The sequence below is a fragment of the Haliotis cracherodii genome, unplaced genomic scaffold (genome assembly GCF_022045235.1).
Source record: "Haliotis cracherodii isolate W230 unplaced genomic scaffold, xgHalCrac1.p SCAF_17, whole genome shotgun sequence".
Classification (NCBI taxonomy): domain Eukaryota; kingdom Metazoa; phylum Mollusca; class Gastropoda; order Lepetellida; family Haliotidae; genus Haliotis; species Haliotis cracherodii.
In genome coordinates, this window is record NW_027266272.1 from 1,943,484 (window position 1) to 1,966,350 (window position 22,867).

At 45.5% G+C, this 22,867-nt stretch overlaps 1 protein-coding gene across 1 annotated transcript in view; it reads left to right on the forward strand.

Moving 5' to 3' along the window:
* LOC139464820 (integrin alpha-4-like) overlaps nucleotides 1-16,278 on the forward strand; it is a 32,767-nt gene extending 16,489 nt beyond the window's left edge. Inside the window, exons 13-21 of the mRNA XM_071246338.1 lie at nucleotides 2,496-2,653; nucleotides 3,447-3,578; nucleotides 4,939-5,453; nucleotides 6,031-6,214; nucleotides 8,327-8,530; nucleotides 9,264-9,383; nucleotides 12,220-12,312; nucleotides 14,493-14,609; nucleotides 15,997-16,278. Of these exons, the coding sequence (XP_071102439.1) occupies nucleotides 2,496-2,653; nucleotides 3,447-3,578; nucleotides 4,939-5,453; nucleotides 6,031-6,214; nucleotides 8,327-8,530; nucleotides 9,264-9,383; nucleotides 12,220-12,312; nucleotides 14,493-14,609; nucleotides 15,997-16,188 (1,715 nt within the window). The 3' untranslated portion in view covers nucleotides 16,189-16,278. The remainder of the gene's footprint in view (nucleotides 1-2,495; nucleotides 2,654-3,446; nucleotides 3,579-4,938; nucleotides 5,454-6,030; nucleotides 6,215-8,326; nucleotides 8,531-9,263; nucleotides 9,384-12,219; nucleotides 12,313-14,492; nucleotides 14,610-15,996) is intronic.
* Nucleotides 16,279-22,867: the final 6,589 nt, after the last annotated feature.

Here is a 22,867-nt window from a genome sequence, read left to right on the forward strand (position 1 = left end):
TACATGTGTATGTGTCATATAACCCCACTGGTGTAAACCTACATATGTATGAGTCATATAACCCCACTGGTGTAAACCTACACATGTATGTGTCATATAACCCCACATGGTGTAAACCTACATGTGTATGTGTCATATAACCCCACTGGTGTAAACCTACACGTGTATTTGTCATATAACCCCAGATGGTGTAAACCTACACGTGTTTGTGTCATATAACCCCAGATGGTGTAAACGTGCATGTGTATGTGTCATATGACCCCACTGGTGTAAACCTACACGTGTATGTGTCATATAACCCCACTGGTGTAAACCTACATGTGTATGTGTCATATGACCGCACGGGTGTAAACCTACACGTGTATGTGTCATATAGCCCCACTGGTGTAAACCCACACGTGTATGTGTCATAAAACCCAACAAGGTGTAAACTTACATGTGTGTGTCATATAACCCCACCGGTGTAAACCTACACGTGTATGAGTCATATAACCCCACATTGTGTAATCTACATGTGTATGTGTCATATAACCCCACATGGTGTAAACCTACACGTGTATGAGTCATATAACCCCACATGGTGTAATCTACAAGTGATTGTCTCATATAACCACACGAGGTGTAAGCTCCATGTGTATATGTCAGATAACCCTACATGGTGTAACACTACAAGTGCATGTGTCATATAACCATACGTGGTGTAAGCTACACGTGTATGTTTCATACAACCCCAAATTGTGTAAGCTACACGTGTATGTGTCATATACCCCCACATGGTGTAAAACTACACGTGTATGTGTCATATAACCCACATGGTGTAACGCTACACGTGTATATGTCATAGAACCCCACTGGTGTAAACCTACACGTGTATGTGACATATAACCCCACTGGTGTAAACCTACATGTGTATGTGACATATAACACCACTGGTGTAAACCTACATGCGTATGTGTCATATAACACCACTGGTGTAGACCTACACGTGTATGTGACATATAACCCCACTGGTGTAAACCTACATGCGTATGTGTCATATAACCCCACTGATGTAAACCTACATGTGTATGTATGAGTCATATAACCCCACATGGTGTAAACCTACATGTGTATGTGTCATATAACCCCACTGGTGTAAACCTACATGTGTATGTGTCATATAACCCCAGATGGTGTAAACCTACACGTGTATGTGTCATAAAACCCCAGATGGTGTAAACGTACATGTGTATGTGTCATATGACCCCTCTGGTGTAAACCTACACGTGTATGTGTCATATAACCCCACTGGTATAAACCTACACGTGTATGTGTCATATAACCCCACATGGTGTAAACCTACATGTGTATGTGTCATGTAACCCCACTGGTGTAAACCTACATGTGTATGTGTCATATAACCCCAGATGGTGTAAACCTACACGTGTATGTGTCATATAACCCCAGATGGTGTAAACGTACATGTGTATGTGTCATATGACCCCACTGGTGTAAACCTACACGTGTATGTGTCATATAACCCCAGATGGTGTAAATCTACATGTGTATGTGTCATATGACCGCACGGGTGTACACCTACACGTGTATGTGTCATATAGCCCCACTGGTGTAAACCTACACGTGTATGTGTCATAAAACCCAACAAGGTGTAAACTTACATGTGTGTGTCATATAACCCCACTGGTGTAAACCGACACGTGTATGAGTCATATAACCCCACATTGTGTAATCTACATGTGTATGTGTCATATAACCCCACATGGTGTAAACCTACACGTGTATGTGTCATATAACCCCACATGGTGTAATCTACAAGTGATTGTCTCATATAACCACACGTGGTGTAAGCTCCATGTGTATATGTCAGATAACCCTACATGGTGTAACACTACAATTGCATGTGTCATATAACCATACGTGGTGTAAGCTACACGTGTATGTTTCATACAACCCCAAATTGTGTAAGCTACACGTGTATGTGTCATATACCCTCACATGGTGTAAAACTACACGTGTATATGTCTTACAACCCCAAGTGGTGTAAAGCTACACGTGTTTGTGTAATATTACCCCACATTGTGTAAACTTCACGTGTATCTGCCATATAACCCACAACATAACAACTGCATGTGAATGTGTCATATCACCCCACATGGTGTAAACCTACACGTGTATGTGTCATATAACCCAACATTGTTAAAACTACACGTGTATGTGTCATATTACCCCACATCGTTAAAACTACACGTGTATGTGTCATATAATCCCACATGGTGTAAACTACACGAGTATGTGTCATATAACTCCACATGGTGTAAACTACACGTGTATGTGTCATATAACCCCCACATGGTGTAAACTACACGTGTATGTGTTATATAACCCCACATGGTGTACAACTACACTTGTATGTGTCATATTACCCCACATCGTTAAAACTACACGTGTATGTGTTATATAATCCCACATCGTGTAACGCTACACGTGTATTTCAGGGTTTGCGTACGAGCTTTCCGTGGATACACACAAAGGAAACGGACAAAAGCGTATTCTGCTGAACTCCACACAGGGCTACGTCGACTCCATATCTGATGTAATTACTGCGGACGACCAAACAGGGGCGTGCCGGGAGTTTCAAGCTATCAGTGTAAATGTAAGTTGATGCATCCTCCATTAGCGTCTACCTCACTTGTTGTACAAAGAACAACGACTTGAAAATGACACTGTCATTATGAATCTGACCGCCTCCGTGGAGTAGTGGTGGAGCGTCCGCCAGGAGAGCGGAAGGTCGGGGTTAGATCCCCGGACGCGTCACACGAAAAGACGTTTAAAGATGGTACCTGCTGTTACCCTTCCTTGCGCTCGAGGCAACAACAATGACTGATCGAGTCAGAGTCAGTATAATGTGTCTGAGTGGGGTATTCATGGTATCTCAGTGAGCTCGCACTATAATACCGGCATTAGTCCGGACTAAAACAAGCACACACACACACACACACACACACGCACACACACTAACACACACGAACACACTAACACACACATACACACACACTAACACACTAACACACACACACTACCACACTAACACACATACACACACTACCACACACACACTACCACACTACCACACACACTACCACACATACACACACACTAACACACACACACTACCACACATATACACACACTTACACACACACACTACCACACAAACTACCACACATACACACACACTACCACACACACACACACACACTACCACACACACACACACACACACACACACACACACACACACGTTAAACCCCATTTCATCTCACATCATTTTGCATCTCGATCAAATCACTACTTACTATCTTTTATGATGCCACTTTTATAACAATGACCAATCGTTCAACCAGTATATGAAATGATACATATGGGTTGTCTATGACTCTTTGTAGGATCGCGCAAAGAAGGACCCGTTTACTGTGGTCCGGATGGAGGCCAGTTACCAACTCACACAACCGGCAAATCCCAACTCCGACATCCAGCCGGTCACCAACCAGTCACGACCCAATAAAGTGATCAAAGACGTGAGTTGTTACAAGCGATTTAATATACTCAGGAAAAACCATTTACATTTCAAACAAAAGCAGCTTCGTTTAACTGCATCATCATCCGTGAAACAATAGCTAGAAAATGCTTTCTTTTTGCAAGAAAGAATGGATACATATGGCTTCATCGGAATTTATGTCGGTTGCTAGTGATACCCGGGATAGTCTGTCGGAATATCAAGGCTCTTGAAGAGCAATCCAAAATGATTACCAATGGTTTCTATCACGACCAATTTTAGTAACTTTCTGCAAAAAGCTTACTGGAACTTCTATTTTCTCTACGTACTGATATATACCATTATCATACCTCCATGTCAGAATGACGAGTTCTGATTGGTCCACGTGATCATGATAAAATACTGTGTATCACGCCTTGGAGGAAAACATTTCTCACCGGGAAAGAATAAATCCCTTTTACCTCGCCACGAACAAGACAGACTGCACGTGGATTTCTGAGAGGCAGATTGAATCCCGTTTACCTCGCTTCGAAGCAAAATGCCGCACGCTTTTCCCGTGTCAATAAAAGCTCAATCAAACAGCTGTTTTATATCAGTTTTGAACTTGTTTTAGTTATTTTACAATGGCAGATTCCTGCCCGTGGTATAAAACCTAACGCGGCACGCATAAAACCCCATGTACCCCTCGTTATCCTGGTCCAACTTATAAAATGATTCATTCATCATTATGTATTTCATAATTGTATTTGCCTATAATCGGTCCATATGGTTCGTTATCGAAATATCGTAATATCGTGTTATCATTATGTACGTATTGCACTTGCTTAATCACGTCACGAGACAACAGTGTGTTGTTTCCGTCATCCGGGCGGCATTGACGTTATTCGAATCTTATTGTGGCGATAGGTCGGAATGACGTCACACACGACGTCAAAGCTTGCAGTGTATTTCTTGTCTCACTGAGCTCTAAATGCGTCTAGGCGCCTCAGTGGTCTTGTGATCGTCTGCCTGAATTGTCGGGTTCGATCCCCGGTAGCGTCATACCAAAATACGTTAAAGATGGTACATGTTGTTACCCAGCCAAGCGCTCGGTATTAAGGGGTAAAAATATGGGCTGGTTACCTGGAGTAGGTATATACTGTCATTTAAACTGCGGCACAGTATCTAGCGAAATCGGCATTAGTCCTGACTAGTACACACACAGGTGCATGCACGTCGCTATATAAGTGCAATAATTTGAACGGGATGTTAAACCCCGTTTCACCTCACCTCACCGCCTTGATGCCTCTGATTCAAGTCTTATAACGTACGTGAATATTATGCTTTTTTCACACATAGATTTTATAAATGACTTTGTTTTGTTCTTCTTGCTTCTTTCCCAGGTGGCCTTTCAACTGGAATGTGGTGAAGACAACCAGTGTTGGTCCGACCTCGTCCTTGACCTCTTCGCGCGCATCAACAACGAGGACGGGGTCGACATTAGGAAGGATCTGAGCAAGGCTATAGTTATTAATGCGACCAAGGGCCTTGTGCTGGACGTGGCCATCAGGAACGACATGGAAACCGCCTTCGCAACAGTGGTGTATGTCACGTGGTCTGGGAGTGTGTCGATGCAGACGACAGAGTCATCTCCAGAACAACCTGTCGTCTGCGACGGAGACCCTGAGGAAATCGGAGTATTCCAGTATCGTCTGAAGTGTGACGTTCTTCTCCCGGTGTATTCCAAGGCCAAGTTTGCTTTTGCAGTATTCTTCACAGCAGACGATATGAGGACAGACATGTCCCCTCTAAAATTTAACGTCTCAGTGCAAACCGGAAGTAACGAGACGAACCCGGATAATAACAAAGCCAGTCTAACTACTCGCGTCTGGATCGATGCCCAGACAGGAATCAATGGGTAATGGCACACATTATAACTTGCTTCGACATTTTTAACCAAATTAGTTCACATTTCGCAACATTGAATTTTTATGACAAGTGAGAGAGAGAATGAGTTTTGATTAAAGCCAATATTAAAAGTTTTTTAGTTTTATGTGGAAGGAAAGTGATGCTGGTCGTAAACGGTTAAAACTTTGGTGAAACATACAGGCAATGGTATAGTGCCTATAGACCAAGGATCACCATTAGGACGATCAAACTTTTCTGCTACGCCTAAGGGAGGCAACTCTGTACCGTGAAGACCTCAGACAAACGTCATTCATGACCAACTCGTGTTATTCCGGGACAAGCCTAATAACAGGTCTCCTTGCAGGTTACGGAAAGGGGCGAGTGGTGACGAATGAGACAAACGTTTGTGACCAACAGCATAATTCATTAAAACAGTTGTTTGAGCAATGTCGGTGCTTTTATGAACATACAACTAATTATTCAGCATGACCAACAAATACCTTTTGCGCACAAGCGTTTTCGACTGAAGCATGTTCCCATGGAAACGCACACATGTATATTTAAGACTTAACTGTTATGCACTACAGAAAGTCAGATCCCGACCAAGTACTGGTACGGAGGGATGAACTGGACAAAACTAAGGTTACCATCGGACACAAATACGTCATCAAGAACGCAGGCCCCAGTTTCTTGCCGGAAACACGTGTCTCTGTCAGCCTTCCATACTTCACCCCACAGAAGGAGGAGCTAGTGGAGACGGCGGACGTCAGGGTAAGTGTACATGTTGGGTAGGGACGGCGGACGTCAGGGTAAGTGTTGGGTGGAGACGGCGGACGTCAGGGTAAGTGTTGGGTAGGGACGGCGGACGTCAGGGTAAGTGTTGGGTGGAGACGGCGGACGTCAGGGTAAGTGATGGGTGGAGACGGCGGACGTCAGGGTAAGTGTACATGTTGGGTAGGGACGGCGGACGTCAGGGTAAGTGTTGGGTGGAGACGGCGGACGTCAGGGTAAGTGTACATGATGGGTAGGGACGGCGGACGTCAGGGTAAGTGTTGGGTGGAGACGGCGGACGTGAGGGTAAGTGTTGGGTGGAGACGGCGGACGTCAGGGTAAGTGTTGGGTGGAGACGGCGGACGTCAGGGTAAGTGTTGGGTAGGGACGGCGGACGTCAGGGTAAGTGTTGGGTGGAGACGGCGGACGTCAGGGTAAGTGTTGGGTCGAGACGGCGGACGTCAGGGTAAGTGTTGGGTGGAGACGGCGGACGTCAGGGTAAGTGTTGGGTCGAGACGGCGGACGTCAGGGTAAGTGTTGGGTGGAGACGGCGGACGTCAGGGTAAGTGTTGGGTGGAGACGTCGGACGTCAGGGTAAGTGTTGGGTGGAGACGGCGGATGTCAGGGTAAGTGTTGGGTGGAGACGGCGGACGTCAGGGTAAGTGTTGGGTGGAGACGGCGGACGTCAGGGTAAGTGTTGGGTGGAGACGGCGGACGTCAGGGTAAGTGTTGGGTGGAGACGGCGGACGTCAGGGTAAGTGTTGGGTAGGGACGGCGGACGTCAGGGTAAGTGTTGGGTGGAGACGGCGGATGTCAGGGTAAGTGTTGGGTGGAGACGGCGGACGTCAGGGTAAGTGATGGGTGGAGACGGCGGACGTCAGGGTAAGTGTTGGGTGGAGACGGCGGACGTCAGGGTAAGTGTTGGGTGGAGACGGCGGACGTCAGGGTAAGTGTTGGGTAGGGACGGCGGACGTCAGGGTAAGTGTTGGGTGGAGACGGCGGACGTCAGGGTAAGTGTTGGGTCGAGACGGCGGACGTCAGGAGAAGTGTTGGGTGGAGACGGCGGACGTCAGGGTAAGTGTTGGGTGGAGACGGCGGACGTCAGGGCAAGTGTTGGGTGGAGACGGCGGACGTCAGGGTAAGTGTTGGGTGGAGACGGCGGACGTCAGGGTAAGTGTTGGGTGGGGACGGCGGACGTCAGGGTAAGTGTTGGGTGGAGACGGCGGACGTCAGGGCAAGTGTTGGGTAGGGACGGCGGACGTCAGGGTAAGTGTTGGGTGGAGACGGCGGACGTCAGGGTAAGTGTTGGGTGGAGACGACGGACGTCAGGGTAAGTGTGCTGGGGGGGGGGGGGGGCGGTAGCGTTCGCTCGACACGCCGAAGACCGGGGTTCGATTCTCCACACGTGTACAATGTGTGAAGCCCATTTCTGGTGTCACCTTGATATTGCTGGAATATTACGAAAACGGCGTAAAACCCCAAAAGGACAAGATCAGGTATGTTGGCCGGATACGTCTGAGGCTGTAAATGGGCCTATTCCAAAGAATTGTGTATTTATCATTTTCCATGACGCCCTTGGCTCGTTTTAGAAAACTGTGGAATGCCTTGTTTTCATCATGGGTCTTGACATGCTCCACAAGAGGATCATCATACAAATAAATGTGTGTAAAAGCGCACAAAACAATTCTGTCATGAACAGCCCCAACGTTAATCAAACCACGTCCTCCCATAATGATTGGTAAATATAAGCGATTGAGGGAAGAGCGAGGGTGGTGGGATCTATTGTCTGCCATGATTCTTCGTGTGAGAATGTCAATACCCTGAATTTTTTGTTTCGTCCAATCAACAACACCAAAAGAATATGAAAGGACGGGTACAGCATAAGTGTTTGTGGCTTTTACTTTGTTACTATTATTACACCTGTTTCCTTCCACTAACCCTGGTCCAACTGCCTGCCTCTGCCTTGAAATTGCTGTTTCATACATTTTCCCTCACTCATTCAGTGGTCACCCATCCATTGTCACAGCTCATACAAGATGATGGAACGAGCGTCTATGTCACATGTGAACGCAACGTTTTATAAATTCATCCCCATTCATCTACTCCCCACAGCTCATACAAGAGGACGGAACCAGCGTTGCCTGTCAGTTATACCACGAGAGTGAAGGTATCGGTCAAAATACAACCACATCGCCGACCACGACGACGACTTCGACTGTGTCAGGGGAGACAACTACCCTCTTTCTACCTCCCATGCCACCGTCTAGTTTAAAACAGAAACCGATGGCCATATCCAGAAACAACGTCGTTGACATGGTAACTAGACTGACGCCTAGTCTCTGAAAATATATTTTTGTAATAGAAACAAGCAACTCCATTTATATTAAAAAGGAGCCCCAGTGAGATGTGGAAAATCTAGACTTGCTTAATTCAGGGCTGTAGCAATAGTGGTGAGTGAGTTGAACAGTTTCACGGTTATGTAGCTGAATGTTGGTTGGTTGGTTGGGAGTGTGGGTGTGTGTGTGTGGGGGGGGGGGGGGGGGCACCCTTGTAGAACTTGGGTAAGGTGATGACAATCAACCTGATCCTGCCACATCGAAGGGAGGCAACTCTGCTCAATGAATACAAATGTGTTTTTCGATTATCGTGGCACTTTTCTTTCAGGATATCACCTTTTTGGGTCACTCATAAAACTTCATTATTGAATTATCATCGAACATGTCATTTTTAGATTTTCTAGGAAGGGAGCGAATAACCCAATGGTTTAAACTTCGCTCGTCACGCCGAAGACCCGGGTTCGAATCGCCACGTGGGTACATAGTGTGAATCCAATTTCTGGTGTCCCTCCACTGTGTTAAGATTTCAATAGTGTTGCTAAATACGGTGTAAATCCACATTCACTTGGAACTGAATATCAGCGTGTTGATGATGAGTTGGGGTTGTGATTCTTGCCTAGAACCGTTATCTAAACACATGTGTTGCTTCTTATCTTTAAAATGCCTACTATGAGGTTATTGAATCAAGGCTGGTGTGATTGATTGTTTGCCAGGACTGTGCCGACTTCAAGTGTGTTGAGTACTCGTGTCCCCTTCATCACCTCAGCCCCGGGGGGAGCGCCATCGTCAACATCACTGTCTGGATACCAGGACGCAAACTGCCCTTTCATGACGTAGGTCATTTCGTCTCACATTTGGTTTGTATTCTAAATGTCGTTGATCACAGACTTTGGTGTTGGTGAAAGTATATTAGAGACCACCTTCCTTGTCAACCAACACCGAACTTTAGTTAAGGGTGAGTCATGCAGATGAATCGACACCGCCCACCGGAAATGTCGAGTGAATCCTCTTCACTCTCGGCCCTCATCAGCAGCTACACTACTATCATCCCAGTCCTGGCCCAGGTGTCCACATTACACACAACTAAACGTTTTCCCACAGACTCCTATAGTAACGTTATATTTTCTTTTAAAAAATAACAGCATTTAACAGCTATTACCTGTACGTGGTGCACTGTATGACCTTCAGCAATAGTAAAAACTGACTTGTTTAGACAGTTCCTTTTCCCAGTACAGGAAGCTAAGCACACCACCCCCAGTTCCGCACCAAATGTAACTGTGGTATATCTGTGGTCACATTCAGCATAAGTCATCATGTTAAAAACGACAGCACTACTTATACAAACAACATGGTCAGTTTTTATTACTGGGTGGATGTACATTGAAACAACATGAAATTCTACAAAACGATCATCCAATCACAGCTGCCAGAAGAATCAATCTGTGCTGAAGGCTGATTCTGAATTGATGTAGAAGAAGCCCCGAGGCGCCACAATTCGCTGTGCAGAGTTGCGTCCCTTGGATTCACCAGGAACCTATGGTCATGGTTCCAATCCTGGAGTCGCTCTTTGGTTGTAGGTTTGTCAGTGGGTTTCACCAACGTGCTTACGTTTAAGATTTCATCACTGTGGGCTTTCCTCCCACATCAAGGTGACACCCTTTGACAAAACTTTAATACAGTTCAAAGCGTCGTTAAACCAAACTCACTCACACATCAACTTAACCGTATCGTGACAGAGATTATAGGCGGATATAGGCGGTCGGGTAGCCAAGTGGTTAAAGCGTTGGCTTTTCACGCCGAAGAGTGAGTGAGTGAGTGGGGTTTAACGCCGCTTTTAACAGTATCACAGTTACATCACGGCGTGTCAGCTTAATGTGGGAGGAAAGCCCGATGTGATGCAGGTCTCTGACGTTTACCACTTTGGTGCAACCCACGAGCACGGGTATGGTGCTGACAAACCTAGAAACATAATCGGGGCGAACCGGGATTCGAACCCACAATCACAGGTTTCTGGCGTGCCCAAGGGACGCAACTCTGCATAGCGAATCGCGGCGCTTTAGACGACTGGGACACCAGTGCCCCTCACGCCGAAGACCCCGGGTTTGATTCCCGACATGGGTACAATGTGTGAGGCCCTTTTTCCGGTGTCCCCCGCCGTGATATTGCTGGGATATTGCTCAAAGCAGCGTAAAACCATACTCACTCACTCACTTTAATTGATATTTTTATCGATGCGATAAGCCAGTTCGATAAACTTGGTAGGATGATCTGATAAATATGCAAATAAAGCCACCGAGCAGGATGTGCGTAAAAGCTCTTTAGCTGCATACCTCGCGACAGTGGCTGATTATTCGCTGCCAGTAAGTTTAGGAAGGCGATTCCCGTTTAGTGGGTGTTTCTGTAAACAATCACAGCTGCAAAAAAGTGCGTACTGTATGAAAAATGGGGCGGTTCACTGAAGTATTGTATTCATACGCCGTTTCTTTGAGAACTGGAAATAAAGGAGACCAGTGAGACCGCCTCATCTGTTTCATATTTAGATCTATGCATAAAGATTCAGAGTGACAAAACACTCCCCACAAAGCTGTATGACAAGGGGGGTGACTTCAACTTTCCAATAGTTCATTTTCCCTTCATGTCGAGCAATATTCCAGCAGCTCCAGGCGTTGGTTTTCTACATTTCGCAACTTTTGGAGGTACACGAGCATGCTCTTTCAACCAAGATATCAAAGAGCGTGATGCGACTCTTGCTCAAAAGTTGTTTGATCAAGGTGACAACACTCAAGGCCTCAGTAAAGCTTTCAAAAAGTCTTATGGTAGACATGTGGAGCACATTTCTAAATTTGACGCATCAGTGACAAAATTATGTCGGATACAATTCCCTGTTTTGACTTGTACCATATGTTAGCATGTTTTTTTAGGTGCACAATTGACTTGCCTTTGCATGTGTAGGATACGCTCACCTTTTCGCAAACACCTGGTATCATATCATTACCACTAAACAGAGTACATAGTGCGATTCCGAACACATCGAGCACGAGTTTATGAATCACTATCAAATAGAGATGATACCAGGTCTTCGGGAAAAGTTACTTCTTGAAGTAAAATAATATATATTTTAAACATGAAATATTTTTTTGAATGACATTATATGATAAGTGATTATTACCCTCCCGTGTTTCCGTACAGTGAATTTGACATGCCAAAGGCTGGCACATGCATTTTTATATTCCACACGTATGATATTTACGGTACGGAAGCACGCTCGGCTAATAATATCTATACCTTCATATAGACCAGATCGTATAATAGGTAGTTAGATGTTACAGTAGAACCTGTCAAAACCGGACTAATTGGCTGACTTCCCTTTTTACTTTTTCTCAAAGGTGGAACAATCATAAAACTATTTTAAGTTACAGTTTCGAGGAAATACGTGTATAATAACAACATTTTGAAATACATATTCAGCTCTGCCTATCAATTCTTTTGTTTCCTTTACAAACCTGAACTTTATTCAATTAAAAACTATCAGTCTGAAAATCATTTTTAGAAAAAGCAACAACTTGCAGCAATGTAATATTTGTGGCAGACATGTTCTTTTCTATTCAACAGTCTAAAGCATAACTATTTTTCCAAATTATACCGGACAACTATTTTTTCGCCCCCCAGCGCGTTGACTTCCTGAGGTACTACACTGAAGCCACCGTGAAACAGCCTGGACACCCCCTACTCTACCCCTGGGGACAAGCTGTGGAGACGAAGGTAAGACGGGTGATATCCTGGCCTGGACACCCCCTACTCTACCCCTGGAGATAAGCTGTGGAGACGAAGGTAAGACGGCTGATATCCTGGCCTGGACACCCCCTACTCTACCCCTGGAGATAAGCTGTGGAGACGAAGGTAAGACGGGTGATATCCTGGCCTGGACACCCCCTATTCTACCCCTGGGGACAAGCTGTCGACACGGAAGGTAAGATGGTGATAACCTGGACACCCCCTACTCTACCCCTGGGGACAAGCTGTTGAGACGAAGGTAAGACGGGTGATATCCTGGCCTGGACACCCCCTATTCTACCCCTTGGGACAAGCTGTGGAGACGAAGGTAAGACGGGTGATATCCTGGACACCCCCTATTCTACCCCTTGGGACAAGCTGTGGAGACGAAGGTAAGACGGTGATATCCTGGACACCCCCTACTCTACCCCTGGCGACAAGCTGTGGAGACGAAGGTAAGACGGGTGATATCCTGGCCTGGACACCCCCTATTCTACCCCTTGGGACAAGCTGTGGAGACGAAGGTAAGACGGGTGATATCCTGGACACCCCCTACTCTACCCCCGGGGACAAGCTGTGGAGACGAAGGTAAGACGGGTGATATCCTGGACACCCCCTACTCTACCCCTGGGGACAAGCTGTGGAGACGAAGGTAAGACGGGTGATATCCTGGCCTGGACACCCCCTATTCTACCCCTTGGGACAAGCTGTGGAGACGAAGGTAAGACGGGTGATATCCTGGCCTGGACACCCCCTATTCTACCCCTTGGGACAAGCTGTGGAGACGAAGGTAAGACGGGTGATATCCTGGACACCCCCTATTCTACCCCTGGGGACAAGCTGTGGAGACGAAGGTAAGACGGGTGATATCCTGGCCTGGACACCCCCTATTCTACCCCTTGGGACAAGCTGTGGAGACGAAGGTAAGACGGTGATATCCTGGACACCCCCTATTCTACCCCTTGGGACAAGCTGTGGAGACGAAGGTAAGACGGTGATATCCTGGACACCCCCTACTCTACCCCTGGGGACAAGCTGTTGAGACGAAGGTAAGACGGGTGATATCCTGGCCTGGACACCCCCTATTCTACCCCTGGGGACAAGCTGTGGAGACGAAGGTAAGACGGGTGATATCCTGGACACCCCCTATTCTACCCCTTGGGACAAGCTGTGGAGACGAAGGTAAGACGGGTGATATCCTGGACACCCCCTATTCTACCCCTGGGGACAAGCTGTGGAGACGAAGGTAAGACGGGTGATATCCTGGACACCCCCTACTCTACCCCTGGAGACAAGCTGTGGAGACGAAGGTAAGACGGCTGATATCCTGGCCTGGACACCCCCTACTCTACCCCTGGGGACAAGCTGTGGAGACGAAGGTAAGACGGGTGATATCCTGGACACCCCCTATTCTACCCCTGGGGACAAGCTGTGGAGACGAAGGTAAGACGGGTGATATCCTGGACACCCCCTATTCTACCCCTTGGGACAAGCTGTGGAGACGAAGGTAAGACGGGTGATATCCTGGCCTGGACACCCCCTACTCTACCCCTGTGGACAAGCTGTGGAGAAGAAGGTAAGACGGGTGATATCCTGGACACCCCCTATTCTACCCCTGGGGACAAGCTGTGGAGACGAAGGTAAGACGGTGATATCCTGGACACCCCCTATTCTACCCCTTGGGACAAGCTGTGGAGACGAAGGTAAGACGGGTGATATCCTGGACGCCCCCTATTCTACCCCTGGGGACAAGCTGTGGAGACGAAGGTAAGACGGGTGATATCCTGGACACCCCCTACTCTACCCCTGGGGACAAGCTGTGGAGACGAAGGTAAGACGGGTGATATCCTGGACACCCCCTACTCTACCCCTGAGGACAAGCTGTGGAGACGAAGGTAAGACGGTGATATCCTGGACACCCCCTATTCTACCCCTGGGGACAAGCTGTGGAGACGAAGGTAAGACGGTGATATCCTGGACACCCCCTACTCTACCCCTGGGGACAAGCTGTGGAGACGAAGGTAAGACGGGTGATATCCTCGACACCCTGAGTCTCCGTTCTGTGGAGGATCCGATTCGCTAATCGTTATATTGACCCAAAATAATGACAACAACAACAACAATGAAGTGGCCACGGTGATCCAACACTCTCCTCGTTTCGTTTACAGATAATGACGCCCATCTACCCCGATAATCCACCCGGCAAAGTCAACATCTGGATCATCATTGGCAGCGTCCTTGCCGCTATCATCATCCTCATCATCATCTTCATCGTTCTCTGGAAGGTAACTGCACCGAGGGAAAGGGTAAAGGAACTGAATTGTCCAATGTTGTACTTGTCTGGGTGGATGGGTGTCTTGGTAGACCGAGAGTTCTACTATAAAAGTTGCTGTATGTGTCTGTAAATTGTAGAACGTTGTAGTTATCTTGAAGGAAAATTGAACAACGTTGTAGTTGTCTGAACTGTACATTGTTCAACAGTGTTGTTATCTTAAAAGTTATATTGTGCAAAGTTGTAGTTGTCTTGAACGTAAATTGTACAATGATAAGGCTGCGCGGGAGGTAGCATCTGCAATATTGCTGTTGTCTGGGACGTAAATGTTGCAGCTGTTTTGGGGTATATATTTCACATTGTTGGAGCTGGTTTGGGGTATATATTTCACATTGTTAACGTTGCAGCTGTTTTGGGGTATATATTTCACATTGTTGGAGCTGTTTTGGATATACCACACAATAAGTTTTAGGATATATTGTGCAATGTTGTAGCTTTTTTTATTAAATAATATACAATGTTGTAGTTTTATGGAAGGTATATTGTACAATATTGTAGCTGTTTGGAAAATGTTATAGCTGTTTTGAAGGCATCTCCCCGAGAAAAGGGCATTAACTGTCTGTAAATGTCCACTTTTCAACCTTGCCGAACTTGGTTCGTTGCTGGAATTCTGGAGTCACATGCTGGCTGGACTAAAGAGACTATGCATCGTCCAATCAAAATCGCGCAATGAACAAGACATCCGGTTCGTAAACAACTTGGATTTCAACGTGCAGATTTCGGTCGACTGTAGTATTTACAAAGCATGTGTACCTTCAACTTGGCGTTGACAAATATTTCCCAAATCCTTTAATGTTTATTATCAAGGTGCTTAAATGATTTGATTAGCCCAGTTTTATGACAATATAGATCTTGATTATCGATCAGATCGTCGGCGTCACCTTTTTGTTTGAAGCAAATGCAAATGTGTTTTATTGTCTCCGGTTATACCATGTTGTATTCACTTCTGTTCTGACGTCATATGTAATCAAAGGTTGAAATGACGTCATCTCGATTTATTTCTTACACTGCTGTGACGTCATGTTGCCAAGGGCCGCTTTGCAAACAGTCAATCAACTAAAACATTATGAAACATTTATCAAATCATCAAGAAACAAATATATATATGATCAGTGAGACTTACAAACATAAAAACAGGTTTCAGCAATTCAACAATCATTTAACGATAATAGACAACCAACAGACAATCAACAGACAACAAACCATTCGTTACATTTGTCTTTCCATAAGAATAAGGTATGAACACAACTGCAGTATCAATACACACGCCCCTCCATGTTATGCGCCTTAATATCATGTGTTTGTCCCTTGAAATCCACATATCAAACACATGTTTCCAGTGCGGATTTTTCAAGCGGGAGAAGAAAGGCAAAATACAGAAATGGAAGCGAGAGAGCGGTTACTACGGGAGAAACCAGTCACGTGGTCCAGGAAACAGCAAAGCTCCAGGAGAATCCAGCAACGGCCGAGGGGAGTCCAGTGAAGTCCCCGGGGAGTCCGCCATGGAGGAAAAGGGAGCCGAGCCGTCATAAAGAAGACTTGGTGTTTTGAAAAGAATTATAAAAAATAATGGAAAGCAATGACTTTGCCTCTGTTTTTACACATACAAAAATAAACTTAATCCTGGGCATCTGTGTTGCAATACATTGAACTATTTAATTTCTCCTTTGTGAAAAAACCCATATATTGTTATCAAGCAGTGACCCCAAGATAACCTGCCTCGAGGTGAGATGAAATGGAGTTTAACGTGGGGTCCAAGACTTATGCACTTATATAGCGACGTGCATGCACGTGTGTGTGTGTGGCTGCTTGTACTAGTCCGGACTGATGCCGATTTATAGTGCTAGCAAACTGAGATACCATGCCACAGTTTAACATGAATACCCAAATCAGACACAGTATGCTGACTCCGAGCCGACCAGTCCTTGTTTAATTTAAGCCCCTTAATGTCGAGCGCCAGACAGGGTAACAACAAGAACCATCTTTTTACGTCTTTTGGTATGGCGCGGCCGGGGATCGAACCCCGGACTTTCCGCTGTCCGGGCGGACGCTCTACCACTAGACCACGAGGGCGGTCTAACCTGCCTCGAACAAACATCCTAGTCCTGACTAAACGTGGTCATGGTCTATGGTGATTAATACAACGTGGAGCTCAAGATACAATGGGGGCACGGGTGGCCCAGTCGTCTAAGGCACCGCGATTCGCTGTGCAGAGTTGCGTCCCTTGGGCCCGCTAGAAATCTGTGATTGTGGGTTTGAATCCCGGTTCGCCCCGATTATGTTTCTGGGTTTGTCAGCACCATACCCATGCTCGTGGGTTTCACCGAAGTGGTAAACGTCTGAGAGCTGCGTCACTTCGGGCATTAAGCTGACACGCCGTGATATACTTGAATACTGTTAAAAGCGGCGTTAAACCCTTCTTACTCACTGAAGATAAAATAAAAGAAATGTACGCCTCTACTTACTTGCAAATCAGGTCTGTCCAAGGCTAATCAATTGTAATCAACATTACATTTACAAATCAAAACAAAGGCACACATGCCGCTAACAGTGAGTGAGTGAGTGAGTATGGTTTTACGCCGCTTTTAGCAATATTCCAGCAATATCACGGCGGGGGACACCAGAAATGGGCTGCCGCTAACAGGACCAAGCGTACATTTCCAGGAATGTACATCTGAATGTACATGCATTCAAGTAAATATATATCTACTTTTACACAGGTTTACATAAATTCATGTCTAAATTGAGCTTCATCCTTGTAAATAACGTAAGGTGCTCTGTTCAGAGATGGCTGTATCCTATTTGATAAATATAAATGTCATTCACTATACTTACAACAGAAAACCTGTGAGGATCCGGGGTTGAATAGGTCTTCAACAACCCATGCTTGCCATAAAAGGCGACTATGCTTGTCGGAAGAGGCGACTTACGGAATCAGGTGGTCAGGCTCGCTGACTTGGTTGATGCATGTCGTCGTGTTCCAATTGCGTGGATCGATTGTCATGATGTCAATCACTGGATTGTCTGGTCCAGACTCGATTATTTACAGACCGACGTCATATAGAGGGAATACTGCGGTGATAAACAACAAACAAACAAACAAACTTACAACAGAAATTATTTGTTTGTGGATATTTATTACAATGTATTTTTGAGCGGTCGGGTAGCCAAGTGGTTAAAGCGTTCGCTCGTCCCGCCGAAGACCAGGGTTCGATTCTCGACATGGGTACAATGTGTGGAGCCCTTTTCTGGTGTCCCCCGCCGTAATATTGCTGGAATATTGCTAAAAGCGGCGTAAAACCACACTCACTCACTCACTCAATGTGTTTTCTCTACAAGTACATGTCACAGATTAAATATTTGTCAATATATATATATAATGTTCATGTGCAGTAAATATTCATGTGGGCAGGCTAATCAGACTGCATAAGTGATGCAGCCTCAATCCCGCCAGCATCAGACCAACCACCGGCTGTAGAACAAACATCTTCAGCAACATCAATACTGATAACGGGTATCGGCATCAACCAATGCGTTTCCCAACATCAGTCTCATCCCTAATACAGCACGGGTACAAACACAACACGTTCCTCCATCACCCGTGAATACATCGTCAGTACTGCACGGGTACAAACACAACACGTTCCTCCATCACCCGTGAATACATCGTCAGTACAGCACGGGTACAAACACAACACACTCTCCCATCACCCGTGAATACATCGTCAGTACAGCACGGGTACAAACACAACACGCTCTCCCATCACCCGTGAATACATCGTCAGTACTGCACGGGTACAAACACAACACGCTCCTCCATCACCCGTGAATACATCGTCAGTACAGCACGGGTACAAACACAACACACTCTCCCATCACCCGTGAATACATCGTCAGTACAGCACGGGTACAAACACAACACACTCCTCCATCAACCGTGAATACATCGTCAGTACTGCACGGGTACAAACACAACACGCTCCTCCATCACCCGTGAATACATCGTCAGTACTGCACGGGTACAAACACAACACACTCTCCCATCACCCGTGAATACATCGTCAGTACAGCACGGGTACAAACACAACACACTTTCTCATCACCCGTGAATACATCGTCAGTACTGCACGGGTACAAACACAACACACTCCTCCATCACCCATGAATACATCGTCAGTACAGCACGGGTACAAACACAACACACTCTCCCATCACCCGTGAATACATCGTCAGTACTGCACGGGTACAAACACAACACGCTCCTCCATCACCCGTGAATACATCGTCAGTACTGCACGGGTACAAACACAACACACTCTCCCATCACCCGTGAATGCATAGTCAGTACAGCACGGGTACAAACACAACACACTCTCCCATCACCCGTGAATACATTGTCTGTACTGCACGGATACAAGCACAACACGCTCCTCCATCACCCGTGAATACATCGTCAGTACTGCAAGGGTACAAACAGAACACACTCTCCCATCACCCGTGAATACATTGTCTGTACTGCACGGGTACAAACACACTACGCTCCTCCATCTCCTGTGAATACATCGTCAGTACTGCACGGGTACAAACACAACACGCTCCTCCATCACCCGTGAATACATCGTCAGTACAGCTCGGGTACAAACAGAACACACTCTCCCGTGAATACATCGTCAGTACTGCATGGGCACGAACACACTACGCTCCTCGATAACCCGTGAATACATCGTCAGTACTGCACGGGTACAAACAGAACACACTCTCCCGTGAATACATCGTCAGTACTGCACGGGTACAAACACACTACGCTCCTCGATAACCCGTGAATACATCATCAGAACTACACGGGTACAAACACAACACACGATCCTCCATCACCCGTGAATACATCGTCAGTACTGCACGGTTACAAACACAACACACGATCCTCCATCACCCGTGAATACATCGTCAGTACAGCACGGGTACAAACACAACACACTCTCCCGTGAGTACATCGTCAGTACAGCACGGGTACAAACACACTACGCTTCTCCATCACCCGTGAATACATCGTCAGTACAGCACGGGTACAACAACACGCTCCTCCATGGGTGTCCAGGCCAGGAAATCACCTCATCCAGAAACCAGTATGTACATGTTGAACCAAGTATTAATCATACACAGAAACCAGTGTGACAAGCATCCACAACCAAGTATTATTGATACACAGAAACTATTGTGAGTAACATCCACAACCAAGTATTATTCATACACAGAAACCAGTATGATAAGCATTTTCAATCAAGTATTAGTCATACACAGAACCCTGTGTGACAAGTCTCTTCAACCAAACAGTATTCATACACAGGAACTATTGATTATTATATCCTATACAATTTGGATCTGCAAACACGTATCAGGTCCAGCGCCTGATCCACAAGACGACCTAAGCATAACAGCCATCTTAGTGTATGCTAAGATAAGTCATACCAGAATGGCATTGCACTATGAATACACAGTCTCGGTTATCTGTCGGAACAGAATCCGGTGGTCATAAAAGGAAAGATAGTAGTGAAAATACTATTCAACTGTTTGTTTGTTTTTTGTTCGACGCCTCACTCTGCAATAGTCCAGTGATTGACATCATGAGCATCGATCCACGCAATTGGGATACGATGACATGCATTAACCAAGTCTGCGAACCTGACCACCCGTTCCCGTTAGTCGCCTCTTACGACAAGCAAAGTCGCTTCTTACCGCAAGTATGGGTTGGAAGTCCTATTCTAGCCCCCAGATCTTCACGGGTCTAAAGTGACATATTCCACCCCAGATCTTCACCGGTCTGAAGTGACCCATTCCAACCCAGATCTTCATGGGTCTGAAGTGACCTATTCCACCCCAGAATTCATGGGTCTGAAGTGACCTATTCCACCCCAGAATTCATAGGTCTGAAGTGACCTATTCCACCCCAGAATTCATGGGTCTGAAGTAACCTATTCCACCCCATCCACCCCAGAATTCATACGTCTGAAGTGACATATTCCACGCCAGAATTCATGGGTCTGAAGTGACATATTCCACGCCAGAATTCATGGGTCTGAAGTGACATATTCCACGCCAGAATTTATACGTCTGAAGTGACATATTCCACGCCAGAATTCATGGGTCTGAAGTGACATATTCCACCCCAGAATTCATACGTCTGAAGTGACATATTCCACGCCAGAATTCATACGTCTGAAGTGACCTATTCCACACCAGAATTCATGGGTCTGAAGTGACCTATTCCACACCAGAATTCATGGGTCTGAAGTGACCTATTCCACCCCAGAATTCATGGGTCTGAAGTGACCTATTCCACCCCAGAATTCATGGGTCTGAAGTAACCTATTCCACCCCATCCACCCCAGAATTCATACGTCTGAAGTGACATATTCCACCCCAGAATTCATACGTCTGAAGTGACATATTCCACCCCAGAATTCATACGTCTGAAGTGACCTATTCTACCCCAGAATTCATACGTCTGAAGTGACATATTCCACCCCAGAATTCATGGGTCTGAAGTGACCTATTCTACACCAGAATTCATGGGTCTGAAGTGACCTATTCCAAACCAGAATTCATGGGTCTGAAGTGACCTATTCTTCCCCAGAATTCATGGGTCTGAGGTGACCTAATCCACCCCAGAATTCATGGGTCTGAGGTGACCTAATCCACCCCAGAATTCATGGGTCTGAAGTGACCTATTCCACCCCAGAATTCATGGGTTTGAAGTGACCTATTCTACCCCAGAATTCATAGGTCTGAAGTGACATATTCCACACCAGAATTCATGGGTCTGAAGTGACCTATTCTACCCCAGAATTCATAGGTCTGAAGTGACATATTCCACACCAGAATTCATGGGTCTGAAGTGACCTATTCTACACCAGAATTCATGGGTCTGAAGTGACCTATTCCACCCCAGATTTCATGGGTCTGAAGTGACCTATTCTTCCCCAGAATTCATGGGTCAGAAGTGACCTCTTCTACCCCAGATCTTCTCGGGGATCCACAAAACAATACAAGTGCTGATATGATAACTCAACTACTTTAACATAACATTTATGACAGTTGAGATCGCTCAAGAACAACAAACCAGGGACTGTTTATAAAATTGTTCAAGTTTATTTCAGAAAGGCTATTGAATGTGGATAAGAAATGATATAATATAATCGGATATCTGTCGACTTAGACACACCCTTCAGTCGTCAGTCTCAAAGAAACTCATGCCAACTTGTTAATTGAAGTCTTACAAAGGGCAAAAATTGAAATCAAATTAACTTATTGTCTCATGCAATCCATGTAACAATTTATTCTTCTAAAATATTTTTTTGAATGTCCATATATGCATAAAAGGACAGAAGGAATTTGATCCTAACATCTTTACATTGACATAAGAAAACATTATACATTTATATCTTAGGCTTAAAAAATAAAAGAATTGGTTCTCCGGCCATGGCTTTTGAAAATATAGTGCAGGCAGTGGTTTTTTTTGTTAGTTTTGTTTTGTTTTGTTTTTTGTTGTTGTTCAAACCAGTGTGTAATAAAATAAATAAACCAAAAATAAACAGATGTGTCACCAAATAAACAGTTGTGTACAATCAACCTAGGAAAGGGCCTCCCTACATAAATGTAGTTCTTCAGGAGTAAAATACTGGTATACGGTATTTGACTTCCGTTGGACTTGGAATTTTTAAGGATTTTTAAAATATTTTTTAAATGGAAATAAAAATGAAACGTGCAGCGAATTAAATGATGATACGGGCAGGGCCTTAGAACCAAATTTGTTAGTTTTTTTAGCCTTCATGCACCATTACAAGTGAGACCCCCTCAAGTACTTCCAATTTAAGTGGTCTCACAAGTGAGTGAGTGAGTGAGTTTGGTTTTACACCGCTTTTAGCAATATTCCAGCAATATCACGGCGGGGGACACCAGAAATGGGCTTCACACATTGTACCCATGTCGGGAATTGAACCCGGGTCTTCGGCGTGACGAGCGAACGCTTTAACCACTAGGCTACCCGACCGCCCCGGTCTCACAAGTAACTGGGTAGGAAGATCTCTGTAACACAGTAACATCCAAAATATTATTAACACATGAATATTGGAAGAAGACATCGAACTGTTCTGTTATTATATCATTCTTCTTAAAACAATTGAAGGGGTACAATTTTCCTTATTCAATAAC